The 25,739-nt window shown below is 43.5% G+C and overlaps 1 protein-coding gene and 1 long non-coding RNA gene across 15 annotated transcripts in view; one reads left to right on the forward strand and one right to left on the reverse strand.

Moving 5' to 3' along the window:
- SLC2A10 (solute carrier family 2 member 10) overlaps positions 1-23,295 on the reverse strand; it is a 42,351-nt gene extending 19,056 nt beyond the window's left edge. The window contains exons 1-8 of one of the 14 annotated variants that reach the window (XM_060190759.1): positions 22,929-23,293; positions 15,341-16,618; positions 14,460-14,582; positions 13,070-13,159; positions 12,229-12,364; positions 10,464-10,603; positions 9,644-9,696; positions 8,682-9,053 (exon numbers count right to left, since the gene is read on the reverse strand). In XM_060190759.1, the coding sequence (XP_060046742.1) occupies positions 10,525-10,603; positions 12,229-12,364; positions 13,070-13,159; positions 14,460-14,582; positions 15,341-16,618; positions 22,929-22,932 (1,710 nt within the window). In that variant the 5' untranslated portion in view covers positions 22,933-23,293 and the 3' untranslated portion in view covers positions 8,682-9,053; positions 9,644-9,696; positions 10,464-10,524. Of the gene's footprint in view, positions 1-8,681; positions 9,054-9,643; positions 10,604-12,228; positions 12,365-12,598; positions 12,752-13,069; positions 13,160-14,459; positions 14,583-15,340; positions 16,619-22,361; positions 22,562-22,928 lie in introns of those variants that run through there. The other 13 variants (XM_060190789.1, XM_060190771.1, XM_060190775.1 and 10 more) reach the window with 13 other exon arrangements.
- LOC132538203 (uncharacterized) overlaps positions 1-25,739 on the forward strand; it is a 481,696-nt gene that overhangs the window by 446,221 nt on the left and 9,736 nt on the right. The window lies entirely within an intron of this gene.

A 25,739-nucleotide genomic window follows, 5' to 3' on the forward strand; every position in this document is an offset into this window, starting at 1 on the left:
ATGCTTCTGGGAGTATGGAACAAAGGTGTCTATGGGTTGCAAAAGGTTGGAAGTCTGGCTTCTATAATTGCATCTCTAATGGACATGGGCATTTACTGGTTGATCCAAACCCCTAGCCTGTCTCTAGCCTTCCCTTGTGGGGTAGGAATCTCAGGAAGTGAGAGGTGAGGCTGGAGAATTGGATCCAGCAATTTCTCTACCCTGAACAAAGGAACAGAATGGGTTTAAATAGCATTTTAAGCATGGTTACATTTCAGTTACATACAAGCAAGACAAGACTTAGTTTTTCACAGGGATATAGTCAGGATTAATGTTTTACTTTGACACCATGCAACTAAGCTCTGCAGCCCAGAACTTATCTCTTCCATCCTGGCCTGATTTCCTCCCTGATGCTGGCCAACCTGGAGTCCTTCTTAACAACTCTTATCTCACAGGGTATCTTGGGCTGTTCTCCTCAGAAAGGTAGGGGTGGGAGTGGCAGCAGTTACCTCTGTTTGCCATAAGGTTCATCATCAGACAGGAGGGAAATATCAACACAGGTTATGACAAAGGAATATGCATATCTATTTTTCTGCTTCACCAATATCTTAAAAATACCCTGGTATTTTATGGATTTCTCTGTAGTCAGATGCATTTTGTGGCATCCATGCAGCAGCAGCAGAGCACGATGATCCACATTATTTCTCGGTATTTTATGGAATGTTCTGAGCACAGGTTTGTCCACAGTGGATTCTAACAAGTGTTATGCAAGCCATTCATGAAGAGATTCCTTTCCCTGAGATATATTGGTGGGCTTGACTGTAATAACTGTGTTTATTTGCTGAATCATATACATGACTATATCTCTAGATATAGTCAGAACTCTACAGAATTCCACATATTGACTTTTTTTTTTAAATTTAGAGGGCACTAGTCAGAAAAGAAAGGGAGATGGGGTAGAGGTAGGCAGAGAGAGAGAGAGAGAGGACATTGCACCAATCTCTCACCCTTTGTGAAGAGAGAGAGAGAGAGAGAGGACACTGCACCACTCTCTCACCCTTTGTGAAGCCTCTTTTGAGCAGGTGTTCTCCTGTGGAGTCTGGTGCTCACACTTGGGGGCACACATATGGTTAAGTGGTCAAATTCCACAGCCAAGTAACTCCCAGCACTGTAACTTTAAGAATATGTAAAGATTTCCTTTCTTTAATGAGGCAGAGAGAGTGTCAGGGGGAAATGTTGGACTTGTAGAACACAGGGCTGGAATTCCTGGTCCTCTGGTCGGTCGGTCGGTCAGTCTCTCTCTCTCTCTCTCTCTCTCTTTCAGCCGATCTTGGATGGAGCTTGAAAAATCATGTTAAGTGAAATAAGTCACGAAAGGATGAATATGGGATGATCTCACTCTCAGGCAGAAGTTGAAAAACAAGATCAGAAGAGAAAACACAAGTAGAAACTGAACTGGAATTGGCATATTGCACCAAAGTAAAAGACTCTGGGGTGGGGGTGGGGGAATACAGGTCCAAAAAGGATGACAGAGAACCTAGTGGGGGTTGTATTGTTATGTGGAAAACTGGGAAATGTTACGCATGTACAAACTATTGTATCTACTGTTGAATGCAAAACATTAATTCCCCAATAAAGAAATTAGAAAGAAAGAAAGAAAGATCTCCAGGAGAAGGATTGCTGGGTGCTAGGGTAGGGCCATTTCTAATGTAATGAAGATTCTCCAGACTGCCTTCCACAGGAGACCAGGTGGTTTAAATTGACACTGGTAGTGCAGAAGGCTTTTCTTTCCTCCATGCCCAATAAGCCAACTCTCTTTTTTATCTTATTTTTAAATTATCTTTATTTATTGGATAAAGGCAGAAATTGAGAAGGGAAAGGGTGACAGAGATGAAGAGAGACACAGAGACACCTGCAGCCCTGCTTCACCACTAGCAAAGCTTCTCCCAGCAGGTGGGGACCTGGGGCTCAAACCTGGGTCCCTGCACTTCGTACCATATGCACTCAACCAGGTGTGCCACCACCGGCCCTTAGCTGACACTCTATCACTAGGCTACAGCTCAGTTCAGCTTCTGGCCACAGATTTTCTTCTTCTAAGTCCACTGAAGGTTGTCATGGGCCTAAGTGCTGGTCTCGCTGGCTTCTGGCCACAGGTGATCCTGGTACTTCCAGCGCCCTCGCCCCGGACACGCCACCCACACGCCACCTGCAGGACAGAGAGAAAGCCCCACTCTCAGAGTGCAGGCTGAGTGAGCCTAAGGTGAGTGCAGGACCACTGCGGGCTCTGCCCTGAGAAGCTGCTGCTGCTGCTGCTGCCCTTGGGCTGTTTTCTGGGCCTTGAATAGACACAGCTAATAGCAGAATGGACCAAAGCTGACTTTTTCTTTCTTTCTTTCTTTCTTTCTTTCTTTCTTTCTTTCTTTCTTTCTTTCTTTCTTTCTTCCTTCCTTCCTTCCTTCCTTCCTTCCTTCCTTTCTTTCTTTCTTTCTTTCTTTCTTTTTTACAGATATAGACTAGGCTTTTTTTTTTTCCTTGCACATAAAGACAAGGTATTTATTGGGATGGGGAGGAGAGAGATATGGAGGAAACCAAGAGCAATGTTTATTTTCAGTGAGGAGAGGCCTGGGCTGCCCTGGGTGGTATACCTGCAGAAGCAGCTATAATAGTTTCCTGACCTTGCAGTATCTATTTTGCCTCTCTTGCTTGCTTGTTATTTTTCCAAGGTAGAATCCATTATTTGTAGGTGATCCCAGGCTTAAGCATGGGCAGCGGGCAACCAGAGGAGGTTGAAATTTACAGTCCAGGGAGTGGGGCAGTAGCACAGCAAATTACTTGCACGTGACTCAAAGTGTGAGGACCCGCGTAAGAATCCCAGTTTGAGCTCCCGGCTGCCCTGAAGGGGAGTCTCTTCACAGGCGGTGAAGTAGGTCTGCAGGTGTCTGTATTTCTCTCCCCCTCTCTGTCTTCCCCTCCTCTCTCCATTTCTCTCTGTCCTATCCAACAACAACAACAAAGGAAACAACAATAATAACTACAACAATAAAAAGAACAAGGGCAACACAAGGGAATAAATAAATACATATTTAAAAAAAAAAGAAATTTACAGTCCAAAGCCAAGACTGAAAACTGAGAGTGTGGGGAGATAATATAATGTTTATGCAAACACTCTCATGCCTGAGGCTCCAAAGTCCCCGGTTCAATCCCTGGCACCACCATAAACCAGAGCTGAGCAGTGCTTTCTCTGGTGTTTCTCTCTGTTTCTATCTCAAAAATAAAAAAATATTTTTTTAAAAAAAAGCTAAATGGAGTGATTATCCTGAATGATGACCTCAGTTCAGTTTATTTAATTTGTTTGGAAGGATTACCATATTTAATATCTAAAAATGACCACTATATTTCAAGTTTGTTATTATGAATATAATCAAGGTCATGAAATTCCTTATGAAATCAAGGATTTTTTAAATCTATTTTCATAAGAACTCTTACTCTTCTTTTTTTCTTCTTCTTCTCTCTCTCTATTTTTTTATAGTACTTCTCCTGATATTTTAGTAATCATGCATGTAATTTGCATTTTCTTTTTTTTTAATTTTTTTTATTTAAGAAAGGATTAATTAACAAAACCATAGGGTAGGAGGGGTACAACTCCACACAATTCCCACCACCCAATCTCCATATCCCAACCCCGCCCCTGATAGCTTTCCCATTCTCTATCCCTCTGGGAGCATGGACCCAGGGTCATTGAGGGTTGCAGAAGGTAGAAGGTCTGGCTTCTATAATTGCTTCCCCACTGAACATGGGCTCTGACTGGTCGGTCCATACTCCCAGTCTGCCTCTCTCTTTCCCTAGTAGGGTGGGTCTCTGGGGAAGCTGAGTTCCAGGACACATTGGTGGGGTCTTCAATCCAGGGAAGCCTGGCTAGCATCCTGATGGCATCTGGAACCTGGTGATTGAAAAGAGAGTTAACATATAAAGCTAAACAAATTGTTGAGCAATCATGGACCCAAAGCTTGGAATAGTGGAGAGGAAGTGTTAGGGAGGTACTCACTGCAAACTCTAGTGTACTTCTGCTTTCAGGTATATATTTTGCAGTAATTTATAGATACATGTGAACATAAGCTCTCTCTCACAGCAACTGGTGTATATCTAGGTTTTGGGACTTTGTTAGAAAGTGAACCACCTGAGATGAAATTAGAGTGTACTATAAAAGGAAAGGTCTCACCCGAGTAATGAAGCTGAAGGGTTGTCATTCCACACATGAAGTCTCTGGACACAGTCTGAGGTGAAGCATATTGAGGTGGCAATCGTTGCGTTGGTTAGGTTATGATCGGTGGATGCAATATTATTTGATATGGATTGGGAGAGGCATACGGGAAAGTGAGCCCTATCCAAGGGTTCCAGGACTGGGGGAAGTAGGGGCTCTATAGTGGAGATGTGAGGTTCCTGCTATCTTAGGGTTCAAAAAGACAATCGATAGTTAATGTTATCATCACATTATTTGGTAATTGGGTTAACTTTGAAAAGTCCTTTTGTTATGGTTTGCTGTACAGTACCCAGTATCTTGTATATAGTTGTGCTATTGGATGCTTCTAATCTACTTGGTCTAGGCTTTTGAGAGAGTCCGCATATCAAATACACAGCCTATATATTTTATTTTTTTAACCAGAGCACTGCTCAGCTCTGGCTTCTGGTAGTGCTAGGGGAGGGGCTCAGTTTGAACCTGACATTGTGAAGCCCCAGGCAGGAGAGTCTCTTTACATAACCATTATGCTAGCTCCTTACCCTAAATAAATCTAAAAAAGGCCAGTAAAATATCTCACCTGGAAATGCCCTGCTTTACCCTGTGCATGACCCAGGTTCAACCCTGGTCACCACCTCATTAAAAGAAGCTTTGATGTTGTAGTCTCTCATTCTCTCTGCCTCTTTGCCTCTGTTTATATCAAACTTAAATAAAGAGAAGTTATGAGATAATGACTCTGTGAAAATCTTTGGTGCCATAGAAAATAAAATAATTTAAAACAACACATGGAAATTATACATACATATCATTATATATATTATAATTATATCTAATTAGCATATTTATGCTAAAAATCAAGACCTGATTGAAAAATACCTGAGAGATTAAGATCTCAGAAAGAAACATTTTAAATAGCCATGAGTCACTTTGAAATTGTTTTCTAAATATATTAAGCAGTACATTTAGGATAAGTGGGTGTATCTTTTTTCTAGTGATTATAGGGAGAGCTCATGTTTAAAGGTTCAAGCCCTTTGCCCCACCTGTAAGGGGAATGCTTCATGAGCAATGAAATTGTGCTGCAGGTGTGCCTCTTTCTCTCTGTCTCCATCCTTATCAGTCTCCTCCTTTCCTCTCAAGTTCTATCTCTATACAAAATAAATAAATATTACTTATTAAAAATATGTCAAGTAAGTAGCACATGTGGTGCAATCGGTCACTGGCAAAAAAAAAAAAAAAAAAAAGCTAACTGGCAGATACACATTATGAAAGGGCTGTGTATGAGATGAGATGAGCTGGGAGATGTTTCCCTGAACTGATTCTAGGATCAACTGAGAGAAGGAGACTGTCCCTGTACTCTACCTACCAATTAATGCTCTTTTCTGGCTGGTGCTAAAGTCATTTGAACACCTAGTAGGATGCCCTGAACCTCTAGACTTCTTTGATGCTCAGTCACTGTAAACTGCTACCTGGCCTTTATCCTCACCACCCTCCACATGCAGGGCCAAACACCCCGGGAGGCTTCTGGGACAGTTACCCATTTTTAAGTATCTACTATAATCCCAGTCTGAGCTAAGTGGTTAAGATGTTTTATCTCCAGATAGAAATAGTAATATCCAGTGCTGTCTCCATATAGGTGAGCAATTACCTGTCACACGTCCAGCTGAGCCAAGTTACATGTCCAGATTAACCATTTCCTTTCCTTCAACAACATCTCCTCACACCTATACAATTCAAGCTGTTTGGCTATCTTTGCATGTAACTGTTTTTTTCAAAAGTCGTAACTGTCAGAAAATTAAAACTTTAAGAACTCAGAGTGGCCCAGACGGAAAGAATGGAGGGACAAGCTAAAGGCCACAATTAAGCCACAGGTGATATTTGTTGAGCTTAAGAGTTGTTTTTTTTCCCCATTAAGAATTATGTATCTGTATTAGCAAATCGGGAATTTTCTCACCAAGGTCTAAATTTCTGCATTTCTTAAAAAAAAAATGGAGGTAGTTAGGTCACATAAGACTCACATTCCTATGTGGCAGCCCCCAGCTGAAACTGACTGCTAATTTCCCTTTTTGAGAGGGCTGTGTTTGCCTGTTTCCACAGACCTCACTACTCCCTGGTGTACTATAAGGATGGGTTTTCAGGGCATCGGGCGGTAGTGCCGTAGGTTAAGTACATGTGGTGCACAGCACAAGGATCAGCATAAGTATCCCAGTTCGAGCCCCTAGCTCCCCACCTTCAGGGAAATCACTTCACAGGCGGTGAAGCAGGTCTGCAGGTGTCTATCTTTCTTTCCCCCTCCCTGTCTTCCCCTCCTCTCTCCATTTCTCTCTGTCCTATCCAACAATGACTACATCAATTATAACATCAACAATAACTACAACAATAATAAAAAACAACAAGGGCAACAAAAGGGCAAATAAATAAATAAATAAAAGAATGGGTTTTCACTCACTCACTCACATGATTCCCTACATGACCCCTTAGTTGATGGCCTTAATCAAAAAGGGGGATTCTAAGACTAGCAGTATGCTCTCTTAGGCTAATAGTAGAGATTAGGGTTTTCTGTAGAATGAGACCTAAAATAGCCTCAGAATAGTATAGGCAATTGCATTATGGTTAATATCTAGCAAATTGTGGGGGGGGGCTAGGGCAGGTGTGTGTGTGTGTATGTGTGTGTGTGTGTGTTAGTTTTATGAGGATAGACCTTTTCCTAACACAATGGACTACCTAGTTCCATTTCAAATGGTGCAGTCACTTAAAAAAGTTATAGGCCCTAGATAAAGACCAAGACCTAAGAGACAGAGTGCATGTGCTTATGTATCCATAAGTTAGGGGAAAACATATACCTCAAAGTAAAAGTGTACAATAGTCTGCTGTTAGTAGACTTAGGCTCAATAAGTTCAGCAAGCAAGTAGAAAGACCTAAAGACACCATAAAGATCCTAGTGAAATATTTATTACATATGTCTAGACACCCTCCTCTCCTACCCCATACTTTACTACCCTCAGTCACCTTAAGTCTAATCTCATCAGATAAGGTAAGGACTACAAATGCTGGATAAGGGAAAGAGACCAGCACATTTTAATGATGGACTTTTTGGTCAATACTAGGTCACCCCATTATCTGGGGCTATAGTTAGAGAGTCTCTGGATTCCCACATAGGTGTGGGTTTAGACCTCTAACAGATTCCTCTCCCTAACATCACTAGTCACTTCCATCAGGAACATCATCAAGAGCCCCTTGTAGGTCTCTCCAGGACCTTGCCCTCAGTATATAGCAGCAATGGTAGAAACTGCCTCATTCTCTGTAGGGAGGTTGTGTGCCATTCGGGGAGGACTGGTCCTGAAATGCGTGAAGCCTAGAATGTTCCTAGCTGTGACCATGGAATGTGAACTCATAGTGACAAGGATGCAGAGGTTACACAGGCTCCTCTGCTAAATATGAATAAATATGAACCCTAGGTCAGATTGGTGGAGTATACAGTTCACAGTATTTATATATTGGGAGCCACTCTCTGCCCTAATCCAGCTTTCTAGTCCTATTCTCAACTCTGACACCATCTTTCCAGACAATACTTTTAGTCCACCTGCATGTCAGCTATCACTAATCACTAATAAAAAATTTAAAAAAGAAACATGAAAAAAAAGTACACAAACAACTGTAGAAATAGGCTTCTAGTATTCAAACACTCCTATCCAGTTCAGTAAGCTTTTCAAACACGTCACTGATAAAAGGTTTGAGAACATACATCACCAGTGTTTTAATTTCCTGATTTATTAATGTAAACAAGAATTTCAATGTGCATTCATGACAGAGCTGTACTAGCTCTTCAATGGACTGAGGAACTAATTTGCTGAGTTGTAAATGTGTTATTATCAAACATTTAAAAATATATTTATATATTTATTCATTTATTAAAGGGATAGGAGGAGAGAGAAAGAACCAGGTATCACTCTGGCACATGTGCTGCCAGGGACTGAACTCAAGACCCCATGCTTTAGAGTCCAACACTTTTATCCACTGCACCTCCTACCAGGCCATTATTATCAAACATTTATAGCCCACTCTTGTCAAATCAGGGTTAAACTGCAGCAATGGCTTCTTATGTAATAGTTTGGCAAAAAGTCAACAAGAGCCTTAAGAATTTATGGGATGGATGTGAGGGCAATTTGGCTGTGATATCGGTCACCCCACTGGCTGTCAGGGTTGATTTGGCTCATCTGGCTGGCTAGGCAGGTGTCCCCTTCCTTTCTCAGTGCTCCATGTGCCTCTCTCCAGAAACTGCATGCTTGGTGAAGGAGGATGGCCTTCCCCGAAGAGAGACAGACAGGACTTTGGTCGAGGGTATATGAGTAGCTGCACTCCCCTGCTAGAACCTCCAAACAAGCTGTCAAGAATTGGTGGGTCATAATAGAATTTGTAATAGTCTTCACAATAAAGTCTTATTTGTAAATTTTGTGCAATAAACACATCTTTTTAAAAGTTTTTATTAGCCATTTAATAATGATTAACAAGATTGTAAGATAACAGAGGTACAATTTAATACACTTCCCACCACCAGACTTTAGTGTCCCATCTCCTTCATTGTAAACTGCCCTATTTTTAATCCCTCTAGGAGAATGGACCAAAATTCTTTATGGAGTGCAAAAGGTGGAATGCCTGCCTTCTGTAATTGCTTCTCTGCTGGACATGGACATTGACAGATAAGTCCATACCCCCAGCCTGTTTCTATCTTTCCCTAGTGGGGCAGGGCTCTGGAGAGTTGAGATTCTCTGACACACTGGTGAGGTCATCTGTCCAGGGAGTTCAGAATGGAATCATGGTAGCGCCTGCAACTTGGTGGCTGTAAGACGGTAAGATATAAAGCAGGACAATTTGTTTAATAAACAGGAACTCAAAGGTAATAACAGAGCAGATGAAACAAGGGGTCTTACACAAATTATGGTGAGGTCTTGTATGACACAGCAAATGCTAACAAAGGGATTTTCAAAGTTAACCCAGTTGCCAAATAATTTGGTTATAGCAATAACTATCTATTGCCTCCTTAAATCCTTAAACAGCAAGAACCTTCCCCTTTGTCTGTAAAGCCCATATTTCTCCAAGTCCTGGAACCTCTGGGGTGGGGCTCGCTTTCCTGCATGCTTCTCTCAATTCAACTTCTCTCATACCAACTGATAACTGCATCTGCTGATCCCAATCTAAGCAATGCAACCAGGACCACTTCAGCATGTTTCACATTGGACTGTACCCAGAGGCTACTGAATTTCAGTACACATGACCCTGCAATTCTATTTTCCTTTCCTTTGACTAAGATTTATAGGCCCCCACAGAGGTGATTAGAAATGTGAGAGCATGGAGCAAGCTCTTGGAAGATTTGTAAGAGTCCACTCTTAGGACTCCAGGTAATTGGTGTTAGAAAAAAACTGGAGTCACCTGGTGTAGGCTCCTAATCCACAGCATCGTAGTCAGTCACAAAACAATGATACCTGCAGAACCAGGATAGAAGTCAAACCTCCGAGAGTCGGGCGGTAGCACAGTGGGTTAAGCGCAGATGGCGCAAAGTGCAAGGACCAGCATAAGGATTCCGGTTTGAGACCCCAGCTCCCCACCTGCAGGGGAGTTGCTTCACAGGCGGTGAAACAGGTCTTCAGGTGTCTATCTTTCTCTCCCCCCTCTCTATCTTCCCCTCCTCTCTCTATTTCTCTCTGTCCTATCCAACAACAACGACATCACTAACAACAATAATAACTACAACAATGAAAAACAACAGGGGCAACAAAAGGGAAAATAAATAAATATTAAAAAAAGAAGTTAAACCTCCTAGCTATCAGTCTTGGTTGCTGGTAAGTGATAAATATTCTAGGTGATATTTATCTGAGGTCAAAGAGGAAAAAATAAATCTGGTTCCTTTTCACCAAAATAGTCCCAGCCAGAAAGAAAGAGAGCAGTGGATATGGAATACTCAGCTAGAATTAAGGATGAAACCAGGTGAAATTTCCTGCCAGGCTGGGTCTCCTAGAAATTATTTAAGAAAATGGAGCAATGGAAACTCCATAAAATGTTCTCATTAGGAGTACTCCAGAGATATAGAGTCACTGGGCAAACTGAAGCAAGAAGATGTGTCTTCAGGAACCCACAGAGCCTCCTGAGACACAAATTAAAAGTTGGGAGTTCCCAGACATCAAACACTTCCACACAGCACCAAAGGCCTGATGCTCTGGGATGGAAGCACCCAGAACTTGTGTTCTGGCACCTAGGTGAGCAGAAGATTGTCTGGTGATGCCAGGGTTCCAACATATTCCAAGCAAATGAAATCAGGGGGCTTCAGGGACCTCAATGGGGCTGTACTGGATGCCAGCCAAGCTCTGTGCCCAGTCGAAGCTTAGCATAAACCTGTCAAACAGAGGGAGGGGGAGTTAGAGGGTCACAGTGCCTGGGGACTTTCAGGGACCCTATCCCACCCCCACTCCTACCTTATTCTTCTTCCTACTTCCTGACAATATGTATCTCTGTCCCCTTTTATTTGAATGAGCCAAAGTTCCTCCCTGGTTTCCTTGTGTCTGCCCTCACCACCTATATTCAGTTCATTCCACGGTCACTAGATGTGGCCTTGCTAGACATAAAGACCAGCTCCTGCCATACCCCTGCTTAGAAGGAGCCCTGCATCATCTCTGCAGCCTTTATTTGGCCCTCGTGCTGTCCAAGGTGAAGTTTCTTTATCTCTTTTTAAAAAAAATTTTTTTTTTTGATAGGACAGATAGAAATTGAAATGGGAGTAGAAGATAGGGAGAGAGAGAGTGCTGCAGGCCTGCTTCACTGTTTGTGAAGCATACTCCCTGCAGGTGGGGATGGGTGGGTGAGGGCTCAAACGCAGAGCCTTGCACTTTATAATGTGTGCAATTAACTGGGTGTTGTTTGGTTCCTCTTTCTGACCTCAGATATCAAAGACTTCTCAACTACCGGAACTAGAATGATGATTCCCCTAAACACAGACTTGCCTGTTGACCCTAATAAAACCCTAACTCCCCAGGAATAGAATAGATAGCCAAGAGGAAATGCTTCCTCTTTACTACAAGAGGCAACTGTGAATTACCAATGCTGTTTAGGGTTATAGTGTTTTCAAGTCTGCTTCTGATGGACCCATTTCTCTCTTCTCTTATGTGAACAGTTCAAGATTCCAGGATGCTAAGACTCTGAGCTCCTCTCTAGGACCAAGAGCCCTTCCATGGTGTAACTCCTACCTAGTCAGCTGATTCTATCTCATGGTTCCCTCTATCTCCTCCTTTCAGTCCTTGCTTAGCTGCCTCCTTCTTAGCATTCAGAGCCTCCCCTCTCTGACTACCCACTGTAATTTGTTCTTACTCCCTTACCCCTCTGTCATCTCTCTGCCAACTGGGTCCACTCAACATAGTTTTTTCTGTTCCATTTTCTTCCAACTATTCACCACCTTGTTTATTTTCTGTCCCCTTCTTTACCATCTTATTTTTGGCTACATTCCCTAAGTCACAGAACACTGCCTGGCACATAGCAAGCACTTAATAAACACTAACCTAGTGAGTGAATTAACTCTATAGTTTTTAGTGTGCAATTTTAATTTAATTTACTTTTTAACCAGAACTCTTGTTTATGATGATGCTGAAGATTAAACCATGAGTCTTTTTGAATAACCATAGTGTTATCTCCCCAGCCCTTAGTGTGTACTTTTTAAAAAGGTCAGTTATAACATTTTGCTTCTTTTAACTTCCATGTCTCTAAGATTCTAGCATCACTGTGTGACTTTAAAAATCCCTATGAGCTGGGTTTAACATCAGTTAAAACTGTGCTGTAGGAAACCACAGAACAACTCAAGGAAAACAGTTCATGTTTGAAGGCAGAACAAAACTCATCTTGTCTAAACAGCAAAGACAACAAGAAGAGGAATATGCTACATTGCAAAGAGAAAGTAAGAGAGTTGCGATCCTAAAGTGAAGTTTTGCACATCTGAGGTGACTCTTCCCCGGCCCCACTTGTCCCCTTACCGTCTCCTCTGGAACTGCTGGTCTATCTCTGCCAGTGACTGGCCTTTTGTTTCAGGGACAAACAAATAGATGAAGCCCACGCCGAGGATAGCAGTCAGCCCATAAAGCAGGAAGGTCCAGGACAAGCCAATGGTGCCTGGGAACAGATAAGTAGGATTGTAGGGTGAGTAGGGTGAGCGGTAACTTGGCCAAATGGCCTGTCCCACTTGAACACTGAAAGTCAGTCTGCCCAAACACACTCTACAGAGGGTGGGTTTATAGAATAAGGGGCAAGCAGTCAGCTCAGCTAAGTACTTTAAAGTAGAATTCAGATTTTTTTTTTTCCTGGAAGCAGGAAAAGCCCAACACCTGGGCCAACAAACTAGCTCACCTGGATAGTGCACTGTTTTCATGTGAATGACTAAGGTTCAAGTTCAGCCTTCAGTACATTAGAGGAAGTTTCAGTACTGTGGTTTCTTTCTCTTGCTCTCTTGCCTCTCTGCCTCTCTCTTTCTGAAGAAAGTCGATCTGGAGTAATGAAGCCCTGGTGATGACAAAAATAAATAAATAAGAAATTCACAAACATGGGCAAGGATTCTTTGCACTTATGAGGGAAGCCCTCTCCAGCATACTCAAAACACTTGGAATCTGAAACATGAATGAGGTGAGTGAAATTCAACTCAGCAGCAGAACAGCTGCAGGATGTGGTCTTAGCAAAGTGCAGCTCCCCCATAAAAAAAAAAAAAAATCAGAAATCCCATGAATTGGTTATTAAGTGAACTGAACATTCAAGGAACTGTGTTTCAGCCAATCTGATTTGTGACTGTTTAGGGAGACAGGACAGAAGCCTGAGTATTCCTACCTCTCCTCTTCTGGAGTGGGGGTAGGAGAGAATCTACAATTCTGGAAAATTTGAAATGCTCCTTTGGTGTATCTCCTTTGGAAGACTGTCCTTAAGCAAGCAAAAATGGAATTGCCTTATGATCCAGCAATACCACTCTTAAGCATTTATCCAAAGAACACTCAGGGACAAATTCTAAGGGACATACACATACCAGTGTTCACAGTTTCATTATTCACAATCATCAAAGAGTAGATGCAGCCTAAATGCCCATGAACAGATGACTGGCTAAAGAAATTCTGGTATATATGCTCCATAGAACACTACTCTGTAATCAAAAACAATTTGGGACAAAATGGATGGAACTAGAGATGATTATGCTTAACAAAATAAATAAAGCAATGAAAGACAACTACCAGATGGTTCTATTCATGTGGATCTTGAGAACTGATGCACATAAACTTGCAAGAAAAGAGAGAGGCAAGCAAACTGCTTCTAAGACTCATGAGAACGATTGTGGTTATCTTTGGGAGATAAGCAAGCAGGGATATAGAACTCTGATGATGTGGTAATCTTGGAATCTTTTAGCCCACTATTAATCACAAATAAAGAAAAATGGGAAAAAATAAAATAAAAAGAAATGCTCCTGCCTTAGAGGGGGAGCTTTGGACTATGGAAAAGAAAATTTACTTGTCTAAAAAGAATTGAGAAGCCAGGGCCCCATTATCAAGTCTCCACCCCAACCCTTGCCTCATCCTTTCATTCAGAGTTTCTGCCCTCCTACCATAGGACTACCATCACATCATAGGACTGAACCTTCAGCCTCTCCTAGGATTTTAAATGGGAATTTCACAGGTCACACCTTCTGCTATCTTTGTCACTCCCATTTTCTGATAGCCCTATCCCAATTTTTCTTTCTGGAGCCACCCATCCCCAACTCTATTTTCAGGATGTTTTATGCCTCAGAGCTGGGCATCAGAATATTCCAGCTACAGTGATAGGTTCAGGAATGGGAGTGAGGAATTTATGAGTGAGGGAGAGCCAATCTCAGGTCAGATCCACTATGAGGGCCCACATATCAGAGCAGCCAAAATGGAGAGATCTGCTAGTGGCCATTTTGCCATCAAAGGCAGGATTACGGAGAAGGAAACTCAGGGGGTAGAACCACAAGACAGTAAATGCTGGCTGACAACTTTGTTACTGCCTTTGCATCAGCTGTACTTAAAGTGGACTACAACTCTCTACTCTTCAGTGGCTTAAGACATAAACATTTTCTTTTGCTTATAAGCTGATTTGCACTGGGGCTTCTGGTACTTAGAATTCAACACATAGGGAAGCCCTGGTTCTGACTTGAAGCATTTGCCCTGAATCTGAGAGGAAGTAAGTCAGGGAATGAAGTCAGAAGACTCACCGATAAGGTCTAGGAAGGAGAGGCTAATGAAAAGGTTGGCAGTCCAGTTAAAGCTGTTGCAGAAGGCGAAGGCCCTCCCTCGAATCTTCATAGGGTAGATCTCACTGAGAACCAGCCAGGTCACTAGGAGAGGCAAGCAGAGAAGGCTGTGGTGGTGGCAACTTAGAGCCTGAAACCCAAGGTTCAGCTGCAGGTAGCCCTCTAAAAATATGACTCAAATACAACATCAGGCTTCTGACATCGTTTGTTCATCTGCCTACTCACAAGGTAATTAAGAATTCCTTAAGGAGGTGGTGCATTGGATAAGCATGGGGATTCTGAGTTCAACCCCTAGTATTGTGTGTACCAGAATACTTTGTTTCTCTCTCTCTATTTATGAAAGAGAGAGAGAGAGAGAGAGGAACCCACTAGGGGACTGTGGAGATAGCATAGTGGTTATGCAAAAGATTGTCATGCCTGTTTCTGAGGTCCCAGATTCAATCCCCAACGTACCACCATAAGCCAAAGCTGAGCAGTATCTGACCAAAAAGAAAAAAAAAAAAGTATTCCTTTAGAACAGTAAGTATTCATTGAATCACTCTATTCATTAAATTCCTTTCAAGTCAACTTGTTTCAACGAACTATCAAGGGACAGATACAGGTTTTACGAGACATGAAACCTAAATGATTTGGAGGCCTTTCTTAAAAATTCTTTTTTTACAAATGTAAAATTAGACCCTGCCCTGGGAAACAGTATCTTCAAGGAAGCCCTGGAGCTTATACTTTACTAATTTCATGGTCAATCCACCCTAATGTCCCTCTGAAGATGATCTGATCTTCAGGATTCTCACTAGGAGTGGTAGAAGGTTCCAGAGTGTGGCAAGAAAAAAAAAAGTACTGACCTGGCCCAAATCCAAATGAGAAAGCACTCACAAATATCATCATGCAGAGCAGTGCAGTCCAGTGCAACAGGACATGCTCTCCTGCAGGACGGGTGGGGGCCACAGTGCCTAGGGCCCAAAAGGGAGGGCCTGTGGATGCCCAGACTGCAGAGTGAGGCTTGCTCTGCCCAGAGATTGATGACACTTTCTCCCCATGGTTCTTGCTAGGTGTTGGCAGTGGAGATGGTGATATGCCACTTGGCAGGGCAGAGTCTCCAGGAAGGCCCGGCAACCTGGTTGAATTGGGCATGGTCAGGCAACTTGGGCCTGAGTCCATGGATATGGCAAAGCTGACAAGGCCAATGCCACTGACTGACAGGGCCATGAGGGCACAGCCAGCTAGCAGCAGTGCCCTACGGCCTGCTCGGTCCACCAACCCCATGGCAATCAGAGTGGCCACAACCTTCACTGTGCCAAGCCCCACAGAGGCCAGAACAGCTGAGGAGTCCCCCTGGAAGCCGACTGAATGGAAGATGGTGGAGGCATAGCACAGCAAGTTGGGCTGCCCTGTGAGCTGCTGAAAAAGCACCAGCCCCAGCCCCACTGTGGTCCGGCTGCGCATATTATCCCGTGCTCTGAAGAGATCCAGAAAGGAGTATCGTGGCACTGTCAAGTCCAGTTTAGAGACTTCACCTCCCTGGAGGGGGATGAGGTCTTTATGGGCTGCAGCCTCATCTGCATCAGCAGGGAGAAAGAGGAGGCTGAGGGATTGCAGAAGGGCAGGTGCCGCAGCCCAGCCAAACATTTGCCTCCAGCCCCAAGGGTGACCAGCCAGTGTGTAGTTGACTGCGTAAGACAGCAGAATCCCCACAGTGATGCCAGCCTCATAAAGAGACACTAGCACTCCTCTCCGCTGTGCTTCCACCAACTCTGACACATAGATACAGCAGGCCATGGAGGAAAGGGAGATTGCAAAGCCAGCTACTGAGCGGCCCAAGATCAGCCAGGCCAAGGAGCCAGCCAGGCCCAGGTTCAGGCTGCCTGCCAGCAGCACCAAGTTGCTCCCGAGGATGGTTTTCTTTCTGCCATAACGGTCGATGAGGAAGCCGCCCACCATGGAGGCAAGCAGGGCGCCCAGGAGCAGGCTACCCACCAGGAGCTCCTGCTCCAGGCAGCTCAGCCCAAAGTCAAGCTGCAGTGGCAGCAGGGCACCTGATATGACAGTCAGTTCATAACCAAAGGTCAGGCCACCCAGAAAAGACACAGAAACACATAGGAGCAGTAGTGGTGGGGCGTGGCCTGAAAAACAAAAGTGACATGAACAGAATTCATTATACTTTCTGGCCAGGCCATCCATCCATCCATCCACTGAACCTCCCCCATCCTCTCTCAACCCCTCCATCTGTCCATCCATCAACTCCTTCTACTTACTTATCTATCTGTCCATCTACTTCATTTACTTCTTTCTTCATCTATCTTTCTCTCCATCCATTCACCATTCACTCACCCGTCTATACACTCACATATTTCTTCATCTGTCTCTCCCTTCATCCCTCCATCTACCTTATTCATCTTAACTGCCTTGGTTTACTTTGAAAATCCCATGGTTAGGATTTACTGTGTTGTTTTCGATGGGTTAGCTTGTTTTCACCGGGCTGGCTTCACGGGCGGGTAACAGACGACCCGGGACTCATGGCTGGGTTGTAGGCAGTATCTCTTTATTCATGCAGGACACAGCACAATCTATACCAAGCTAAGCTAAACTCAAGGTACTATAAAACTCACAATGCTGTCTTTATATACTTGCCAAGTAGGGTGGAAACAGGATGTGACATAGAGAGGGTGGAGAGAAAAGTGACTGGTGAAAATCAGAGTGTGACAAGGAGAGGATCAGGGTGTGACAAGGAGAGGGGGTGGAGCAAAAACATATCATGAAACAGTGGGGATTGAACCAATGCCCTGGAGGGAGGGTGGTGCTTGTTAACAGTGGTTATGTAAATAGAATGCAGTGGTTATGTAAATAGAATAGTGTTAAGCAGGGGGGATTTAAACCAAATGAAAGAGAAGGGGTCTCATGCACACCAACAATTCCCCCTTTCTTTTTAACTAATGGCCATTGTGGGGTGAACAGAAACCTATATCGTACAGGCGTTTTCAAAAGAACTGGCATAAGACATGGAAAACAAAATAGGCGAGCAGCAATAACCAGTGTGATGCCAAGGGGAATGTTTCTTGCCTCAAAGGGCAAGGCCTAGCAGGTGAAAGGGCATTTCTTGCCTCTGGGAGTGCTTCATGCCTCTGGGGGCATCTCTTGCTTCAAAGGGCATTTCCTGCCTCTGTGGGCATCTCTTGCCTCTTGGGGCGCTTCATGCCTCTGTGGGCATAACCTAATAAGGAGGGGGAGTTTTCTACCTCTGGGACAGAGCCTGCAGGTAAGGGGACATGGTCTATAAAGTCTCAAGGCAATTGGCTGAAGTTAGTCTTTGAGAAACACAGCAGCGTGTACCAGTAAGTCCGATGGAGGTGTCAGTCCAAAGTAGCTGACCACAGAAGAAAATGCCAGAGGATGAAATGCTGCACGTCTGTCTCGATGGGGAATGTCAGCCACCAGAATTCTGCTTTTCTGTAGAGCGTGAGCTTTGGAGTCTGTGAATCTGTTTCTTCAGGTCGTGCCAGGTCTCATCATTGGTTTCCGGGGGTGTGTTGTAGTCATTTCATCTTGTGGGCGATGTCAGAGAACAGGATCCAAATGGATTTCCAGGAATTCCATTTGAGTAGATGCTTTTTCATGTGAAGACTTTGACAGCTGAAATTCACTTACTTGTCAAACAAAACTTGTAGCAGATTAGAAGTTTACTATAATTGATAACTCCATTATAATTGGAAGTCCTTTCTAGTATGATTTTAAGGTTGTTTAAACAGTTTAAACTCAATAAAATGTGGAAAGTTAAACAGAAGAACCACGGTTAAAAGCCTCAGGCATGAGAATAATTAACAGAATCATTGCACTATCTGCCCCATCCATAACTCATACCGTTTTCAGGATTAAACGTTTCAGATTCATGTCAAGACGTAAAAGAGAAATAAATCAAAGGAGGGAAAAAACAATTTTTTGGATTGTTTCTGGATGTCTCTAGAAATCATGGCTGCACCCAGCATTTTTTTTTTTAAGTCAATGTCAAACAAAAATTCAGTCATTCAAATCATTCTCTTATGAAACGCAACTTGAACCAGATTATCAAGATCTCACCATGTAGGATTAAGAGTCCCCGGAGGGCGTCCTAGTCCAAAAAGCTCCTCGAAATTCCATTTAGGGTGCTTCTGACTGTTCCTGCTGGATTGCTTCAGGCATCTACTTTTAAAAGCGTCTTCCCATCGAAGAAAGAATCCAATCAGGAGAGTAGAACTAACCACGTGTCTCCATACTTGGGAACTGCCAGGGTACTCGAGAATGTTCTTCAAATTAGAGTAGTCCTTCTCCATGGGAAACATGTGAGAAGAAGTCCAGAAAGTCCCAGTGGAAATCCCCATGCATATCCCAAGGTCTACGATCACGGTCATAAAGAACCAAATTGTGGCCCGGAGCAAAATGTAGTCCTTTTCCCTGGGAAACATGAGAGAGGGAATCCAAAAAGTCCAAGGAGAAATCTCCGTGCATCTCCCAAGCTCTATGATCCTGGTCATAAGAAACCAAAGTTCCCGGTCAGGGAACCGAAGTGTAGCCCAGAGTAAAATGTTCCAGAGACAGAGAAACTGTCTCATAATGAAACAGTAGAGGCTTTGGCAAACCTCTTCATAAGTAGAAAAGAAGACGATAGTGCATAGGTAGGCAAAGTCTTCACTTATCTGGGAGTTGCGCAGGTCCAGTCCCATGTTGGGCGCCTGAACAGGGACTGAAATAAGCCCTGAAACATGGACCGGAATCAACATGGGACCTAACCCATCCATCGTCCAGATAAGTAAACTTGGCTACCCATCCACCATGGGTTGCCTTTCTATGAGTATGAGTTATGGGTGGGTCAGATAGTGCAATGATTCTGTTAATTATTCTCATGCCTGAGGCTTTTAACCGTGGTTCTTCTGTTTACCTTTCCACATTTTATTGAGTTTAAACTGTTTAAACAACCTTAAAATCATACTAGAAAGGACTTCCAATTATAATGGAGTTATCAATTATAGTAAACTTCTAATCTGCTACAAGTTTTGTTTGACAAGTAAGTGAATTTCAGCTGTCAAGTCTTCACATGAAAAAGCATCTACTCAAATGAAAATTTCTGGAAATCCATTTGGACCCCTGTTCTCTGACATCGCCCACAAGATGGAATGATTACAACACACCCCCGGAAACCAATGATGAGACCTGGCACGACCTGAAGAAACAGATTCACAGACTCCAAAGCTCACTCTCTACAGAAAAGCAGAATTCTGGTGGCTGACATTCCCCATCGAGACAGACGTGCAGCATTTCATCCTCTGGCATTTTCTTCTGTGGTCAGCTACTTTGGACTGACACCTCCATCGGACTTACTGGTACACGCTGCTGTGTTTCTCAAAGACTAACTTCAGCCAATTGCCTTGAGACTTTATAGACCATGTCCCCTCACCTGCAGGCTCTGTCCCAGAAGTAGAAAACTCCCCCTCCTTATTAGGTTATGCCCACAGAGGCATGAAGCGCCCCAAGAGGCAAGAGATGCCCACAGAGGCAGGAAATGCCCTTTGAAGCAAGAGATGCCCCCAGAGGCATGAAGCACTCCCAGAGGCAAGAAATGCCCTTTCACCTGCTAGGCCTTGCCCTTAGAGGTAAGAAATGTTCCCCTTGGCATCACACTGGTTATTGCTGCTCGCCTATTTTGTTTTCCATGTCTTATGCCAGTTCTTTTGAAAACACCTGTACAATATAGGTTTCTGTTCACTCCACAATGGCCATTAGTTAAAAAGAAAGGGGGAATTGTTGGTATGCATGAGACCCCTTCTCTTTCATTTGGTTTAAATCCCCCCTGCTTAACACTATTCTATTTACATAACCACTGCATTCTATTTACATAACCACTGTTAACAAGCACCACCCTCCCTCCAGGGCATTGGTGGTTCAGTGATAGGATTCTCGACTACTCCACCCCCTCCTTGTCACACCCTGATCCTCTCCTTGTCACACTCTGATTTTCACCAGTCACTTTTCTCTCCACCCTCTCTATGTCACATCCTGTTTCCACCCTACTTGGCAAGTATATATAAAGACAGCATTGTGAGTTTTATAGTACCTTGAGTTTAGCTTAGCTTGGTATAGATTGTGCTGCATGAATAAAGAGATACTGCCTACAGCTCAACCATGAGTCCCTGGTCGTCTGTCTCCCATCAGTGAAGCTCAGCCCGACATACTGTACCATACAAGACCTTATCATGATTTATGTCATTTAAGGCTATTCATAAGTAACTGCATCTTAGATATAGACATGACCGGTTGCTTCTAGTCTCCCTGGTCTAAAATTACAGGTGATTTAATATTTTAAAAAAGAAGCTATTATTAGAAATGCATTAACAATTTAATCCCAGTGTTAAAATTTAGTCAGTTTGTTAATTTGAAACCTTAAGTGCTTAGATTGAAAGAATATATACTCAGAGTTGAAGTCTATGCATTAAAAAGCTCAAGACATTCAATCTATTGTTCCCCTCTCCTATTGATTAGTAATTTATAAGACTATAAGTTGGCCCACCTACATATCAAATTTCAGGCTCAGAAAAAAAAATACATGACTACATGGGCCCCTTGGAATATAACTAAAATAGTCCTACTAACTATCTACAAAATGGAGACCCCCAGATCTTCATCTGCACTATTCCAGAGTATAGGTTCATGATTAGTCAACAATTTGTTTGGCTTTATATGTTAACTCTTCTTTCAGCCACCAGGTTACAGATGCTTCCATGATGCCAACCAGACTTTCCTGGGCAGACGACCCCACCAATGTGTCCTGGAGCTCCAATTCCCCAGAACCCTGCATCACTAGTGAAAGAGAGAGACAGGCTAGGAGCATGGATTGACCTGTCAATACCCATGTTCAGTGGGGAAGAAATTACAGAAGCCAGACCTTCCACCTTCTACACCCCATAATGACCTTGGGTCCATACTCCCAGAGGGATAAAGAATAGGAAAACTATCAGCAGAGAGGATGGGATATGGAATTCTGGTGGTGGGAACTGTGTAGAATTGTACCCTTCTTATCCTATGGTTTCTGTCAGTGTTTCCTTTTGATAAATAAAAATTAAAAATAAAAATTTTAAAAAGACTATAATAGGAGTGTATATTAATGCCATTCTCGCTACCAAGGGTCTGTGTCCCTACCCCTATCTCCTTACAGTGGAGCTGAAAATCTAACCACCACCCCCCACCCAGAGTTTTTTACTTTGATGCAATACTCCAAACTCAGTCTTTGCAAATAGAGAGGGTAGTAATGTATTTCATATGCCCTTAAAAACAAAATAACTATTCTGTTCCCCTACAGAACAGCACACAGTGAATTTCTGGAACAAAATTCAGGTTATGTCCCACCCCACCATGGAAACTTTCTCCTGCTACCTCTATGTTTTGGAATAAGCCTTGACTTCTTACCCTGGCACTGTCTGACTCCTGCCTACCTCTCTGACCTTTTCCCTTTGTCACTTGCTCCAGCCACACAGACTGGGCCACACCAGCTTATTCTATCCTCAGGGCATTTGCACTTGCTCTTCTGCCACCTGAGAGCCCTGCAGTTCTCCTAGGTCTTACTAGCTCCAAAGCCTCCTATTGCAAGAAGAGGCTATTTACCTAAGAACCTGCCTACCCGCTCACTCTCCACTATATTACCTCATTTTATGTATTCCACAAAGTTTTAGCATCCTCTCAGACTTTGTTCATTTACTTGGTTATCTGGTTCCTTAAACAAACTATCAGCTTTATGAAAGCAAGGACTACTGTGGCCTCAACTCCTAAACCAATGTCCACCACAGAAGTGAGAAACTGAATGAGCCCTTAAGGCTTCTGAATCCAGAGAGGAAAACAAACCTTGGTTCTCTGTGGCAGCAAAGCAATTCTTCACTTCCTCCCAGACTTCTGAATTCACATCAGGTTTTCCTCCCTAGGTTTTGCCTGCTTTTGCTCAGGGCAGCACCTTCAGATCTAAAACAGGACTTGGCTTACCCAAGTGCTCAGTTAACTGAATAAGGAATCTACTCCTTTCAGAGTTTGGGTTTCGATATCTTCAACTGCAAAACAAAAACAATTCCACTGGGGCCTGGAAGTAGATGGTTGAAAGTTGTCAAGAGGGTGGGAGGCCCTGAGCAAGCACTCAATAATTATGTCTGATTTCTCTCGGGTCTTCGTTTTTTTTTTTTTGTTTGTTTGTTTTTTTTTTTGGGGGGGGAGGTTAGGGAGTAGAGGGAGGGTGAAGAAGGTGCATAAAGGAATGTGAAAGCAAGTGTGTCCAGGGTCCCTTCCTACCCCCCAGTCCAGGCCTCTGGTCCCAGGCTCACAGCACCAGTGAGCGGTATCTGGCTGAGACTGTGCTGGGAGGACCCGAGCACTATGGGGGTGGGGGCGCCCAAAGATGATCCCCGCCAGATCTCTACTCACCCATAGCGAGCTAGCAGGACTCCTTGGCTTGCTGGGGGTGGGGGTGGGGGTGGGTGTGGGTGTCCTCGGAGGAGGCCAGTACTCATCCCCGGACTAGAGGTACAACCTCCAGCAAACTTTGAGACCCGCCTCTCGCCGGCTCAGTCCCTCCCTCGCGGTCCTCTGGCAAAGCCGCCGCCCAGCCACGTCTGCCTGGCCCGCATTACCCTGAGTTGCCTGGAGATTGGGTTGAGAGTTGTCCCAGGCTCTGAGTTTGACAGGGGCTCCCTGCCAGCTGCCTTCTGGGGTCTTCCACAGTCCTGGGTTGTGTGAGGTTGGGGTACAATCCTTCCACACAATGGAGACTCCCCAATCTCTTTCTCCTTCTTCTACCTCCCCTCCCTCCCTTCTCTTTGCCTCTCCCCCTTCTCTCCACCTCTCCCTCCCTCCCTTCTCTTTGTGCTCCTACCCCACCCCAGACCCAGACACTCACACATACCCTTTTCAGCAACTGAGCACAGAGCTAGGCATTGGGCATGGACTACGAGAAGACAGATTTCAGTATTGTGACTCTTATTTATGTATTTAGCAGAGACAGAAAGCAATTGAATGATGGGGAAGCTAGAAAAGGAGACACCTACAGCACTACTTCACCACTCTTGAAGCTTTCCCCCCTGCAGATGGGGATGGAGTCTTTGAATCTTGTAACACACACACATTGCAACATGTGCACTGAACCAGGTCTGCTGCACCTGGCCCTCTTGTGGCATTTGATTTCCACTAGAGGAAGAAGAAAAAAAATAGCTAAATGATCCAGAGAACTGTCAGCTAGTAATAACTGTACATTAAAGTTAAGGTCTGTACAGTGAAAGTAGGGTGATAGGATAGACAGGCATCCAGGTCTGGGCAGAAGCTCCAGGGAGAAGCCATCTAGACTGAGAATTAAGTCTATAGGAAGAAGCAGCAGCAAAGGTCAAGGCCCCGTTGTGGGATGGAGTGTATGGGAAGGAGTCACAGGAAAGGCAGAAATGGAGCAAGGTGTCTGGAGTGTTGGGTTGGAGGGGCATGGAGCCCAAGGGAGGGGTTGACAAAGACTGAACCAATAAAAGGCCATGAAAAGTAAGGAATGCATATTTTAAGTGGCAAAAAAAAAAAGTGGGGGAGGAGAGTTCTAGGTTATAGGGAGAAGAGCAGAAGCAAGGACTGCTTGGGAGGCTGTTGCCACATGAAAGACAAAGTTGATTTGGACTAAGGGATGGAGAAAAGTAGGCAGTTCAAAGATTGGCTCTGTAAGAACGTACAGCCTAGAAGACAAACAGCCTGAAGCAGGGAAAGGGAAACTAAAGTTATATTTAAGCTGTGTGACTAAGGTACTCATTGGGCATTCAGGAGGAACTAAGTTGGTAATTTGAAATCAGAACTGGAAAGGAGCCAGAGTAAGGATACCCAGCTAATTCTCACCCTCAAGCAGAGCCACAGTATCAGCGCTCTGTGGGCATAAACTCATCCAAACTCTCAGAGCTTATTCACACATAGGCACATTCACTCACATGGGTTAACAGTCATACCTCACACTGACAGTACTATATGTCACAGCCACCAGTAGGAAACATGGCAAAGGAGATAATATAGGCAAAATTTGCATAGCTTTAAAAATAAAAATGAAAACAGCTTGAAAACATGACTCTAAAATCCTTTGTCCCCTCCCATGAAATTTAGATGGGTTTGTGGCTGCTATGACCAATAGGGTACACAGATAAGGCATGTTATGACATCTGAAGCTGTGATTTTGAAACGCTGGTACCTATAGCACCAAGTCTCTATGTGAGAAGTATAGTCAGAGGTCACCAAGCTATAAGGAAGTTCAGGTAGCACACAGAAGTCTTGTGAACACTTAAGTGTTGTGCCTAGCCTCTGAGTCCCAACACTGACTCTGATATGAGCCTCTAGATAATTTCAGCTTCCAGACTTCACATCTTTTCAGCTGAGGTCCTGAACATCATGAAACAGATTATCATGAATCACAAGTTATCCTCAGCATTTCCAGTTTGGATTTTTGACTCACAAATCCCATGAACATAACTGACTTTTTTTTTTTTAAGGTGTGAATGTTTGGGGGTAAACTGTTATACAGTGATAATAACTAAAGCAACTGTTCAAACTGTTAAGCAATCATTATATACTTAAGCACTTTACCTGTATTAGTACACTAGTAATTGTCACAACTAACTAATGAAATTGGGACTATGACAATTTGCCTCTATCTTATGAATGAAGAAACTAAAACAAAAGGAGATACGTAATTTGCCTGCATAATAAACAAGCAAGTGACTATACAGTGTTCAAGGATACAAGTTAGCAAATAGTTGAGCCAGTTATAAGAAAACCAGGCTCTTTTCCATCAGGATCTACTGGTTTTCTGGCATAAAGAAGAGCCCAAAGAAGCCTCTTGGTTATTACTGAATGACAACTCTCCCTGCATCTGTGAATATCTGAACTTGCCACCAGAACTGTGACAGCAAGACCTGTGAGATCACCTGTACACTTGTTAAGATGGAAAGGAGCATGAGCTCTCTGAAGTTCTTTGATCTCTGTGGCTTACATTATTAAGTCATGAAGAGACTTGAATACCTGCCTTGGTAGTTCTCTCCTAGAGAATAGAGAATTCCTCTTCATTGCTGTCTCAAAGGAAAAAGAGCAGGTACTGTGGTAGATACCCTCAAAAATGGCTTCCCTTGGGAATGTGTGAAAGAGCATGTATATGCTTCCCAAACTGTGTGAAAGTAGAATATTTCTTTTTTTTTTTTAAATTCTATTTATTTATTTTCCCTT

This window comes from Erinaceus europaeus, chromosome 1 (genome assembly GCF_950295315.1).
Source record: "Erinaceus europaeus chromosome 1, mEriEur2.1, whole genome shotgun sequence".
NCBI lineage: Eukaryota > Metazoa > Chordata > Mammalia > Eulipotyphla > Erinaceidae > Erinaceus > Erinaceus europaeus.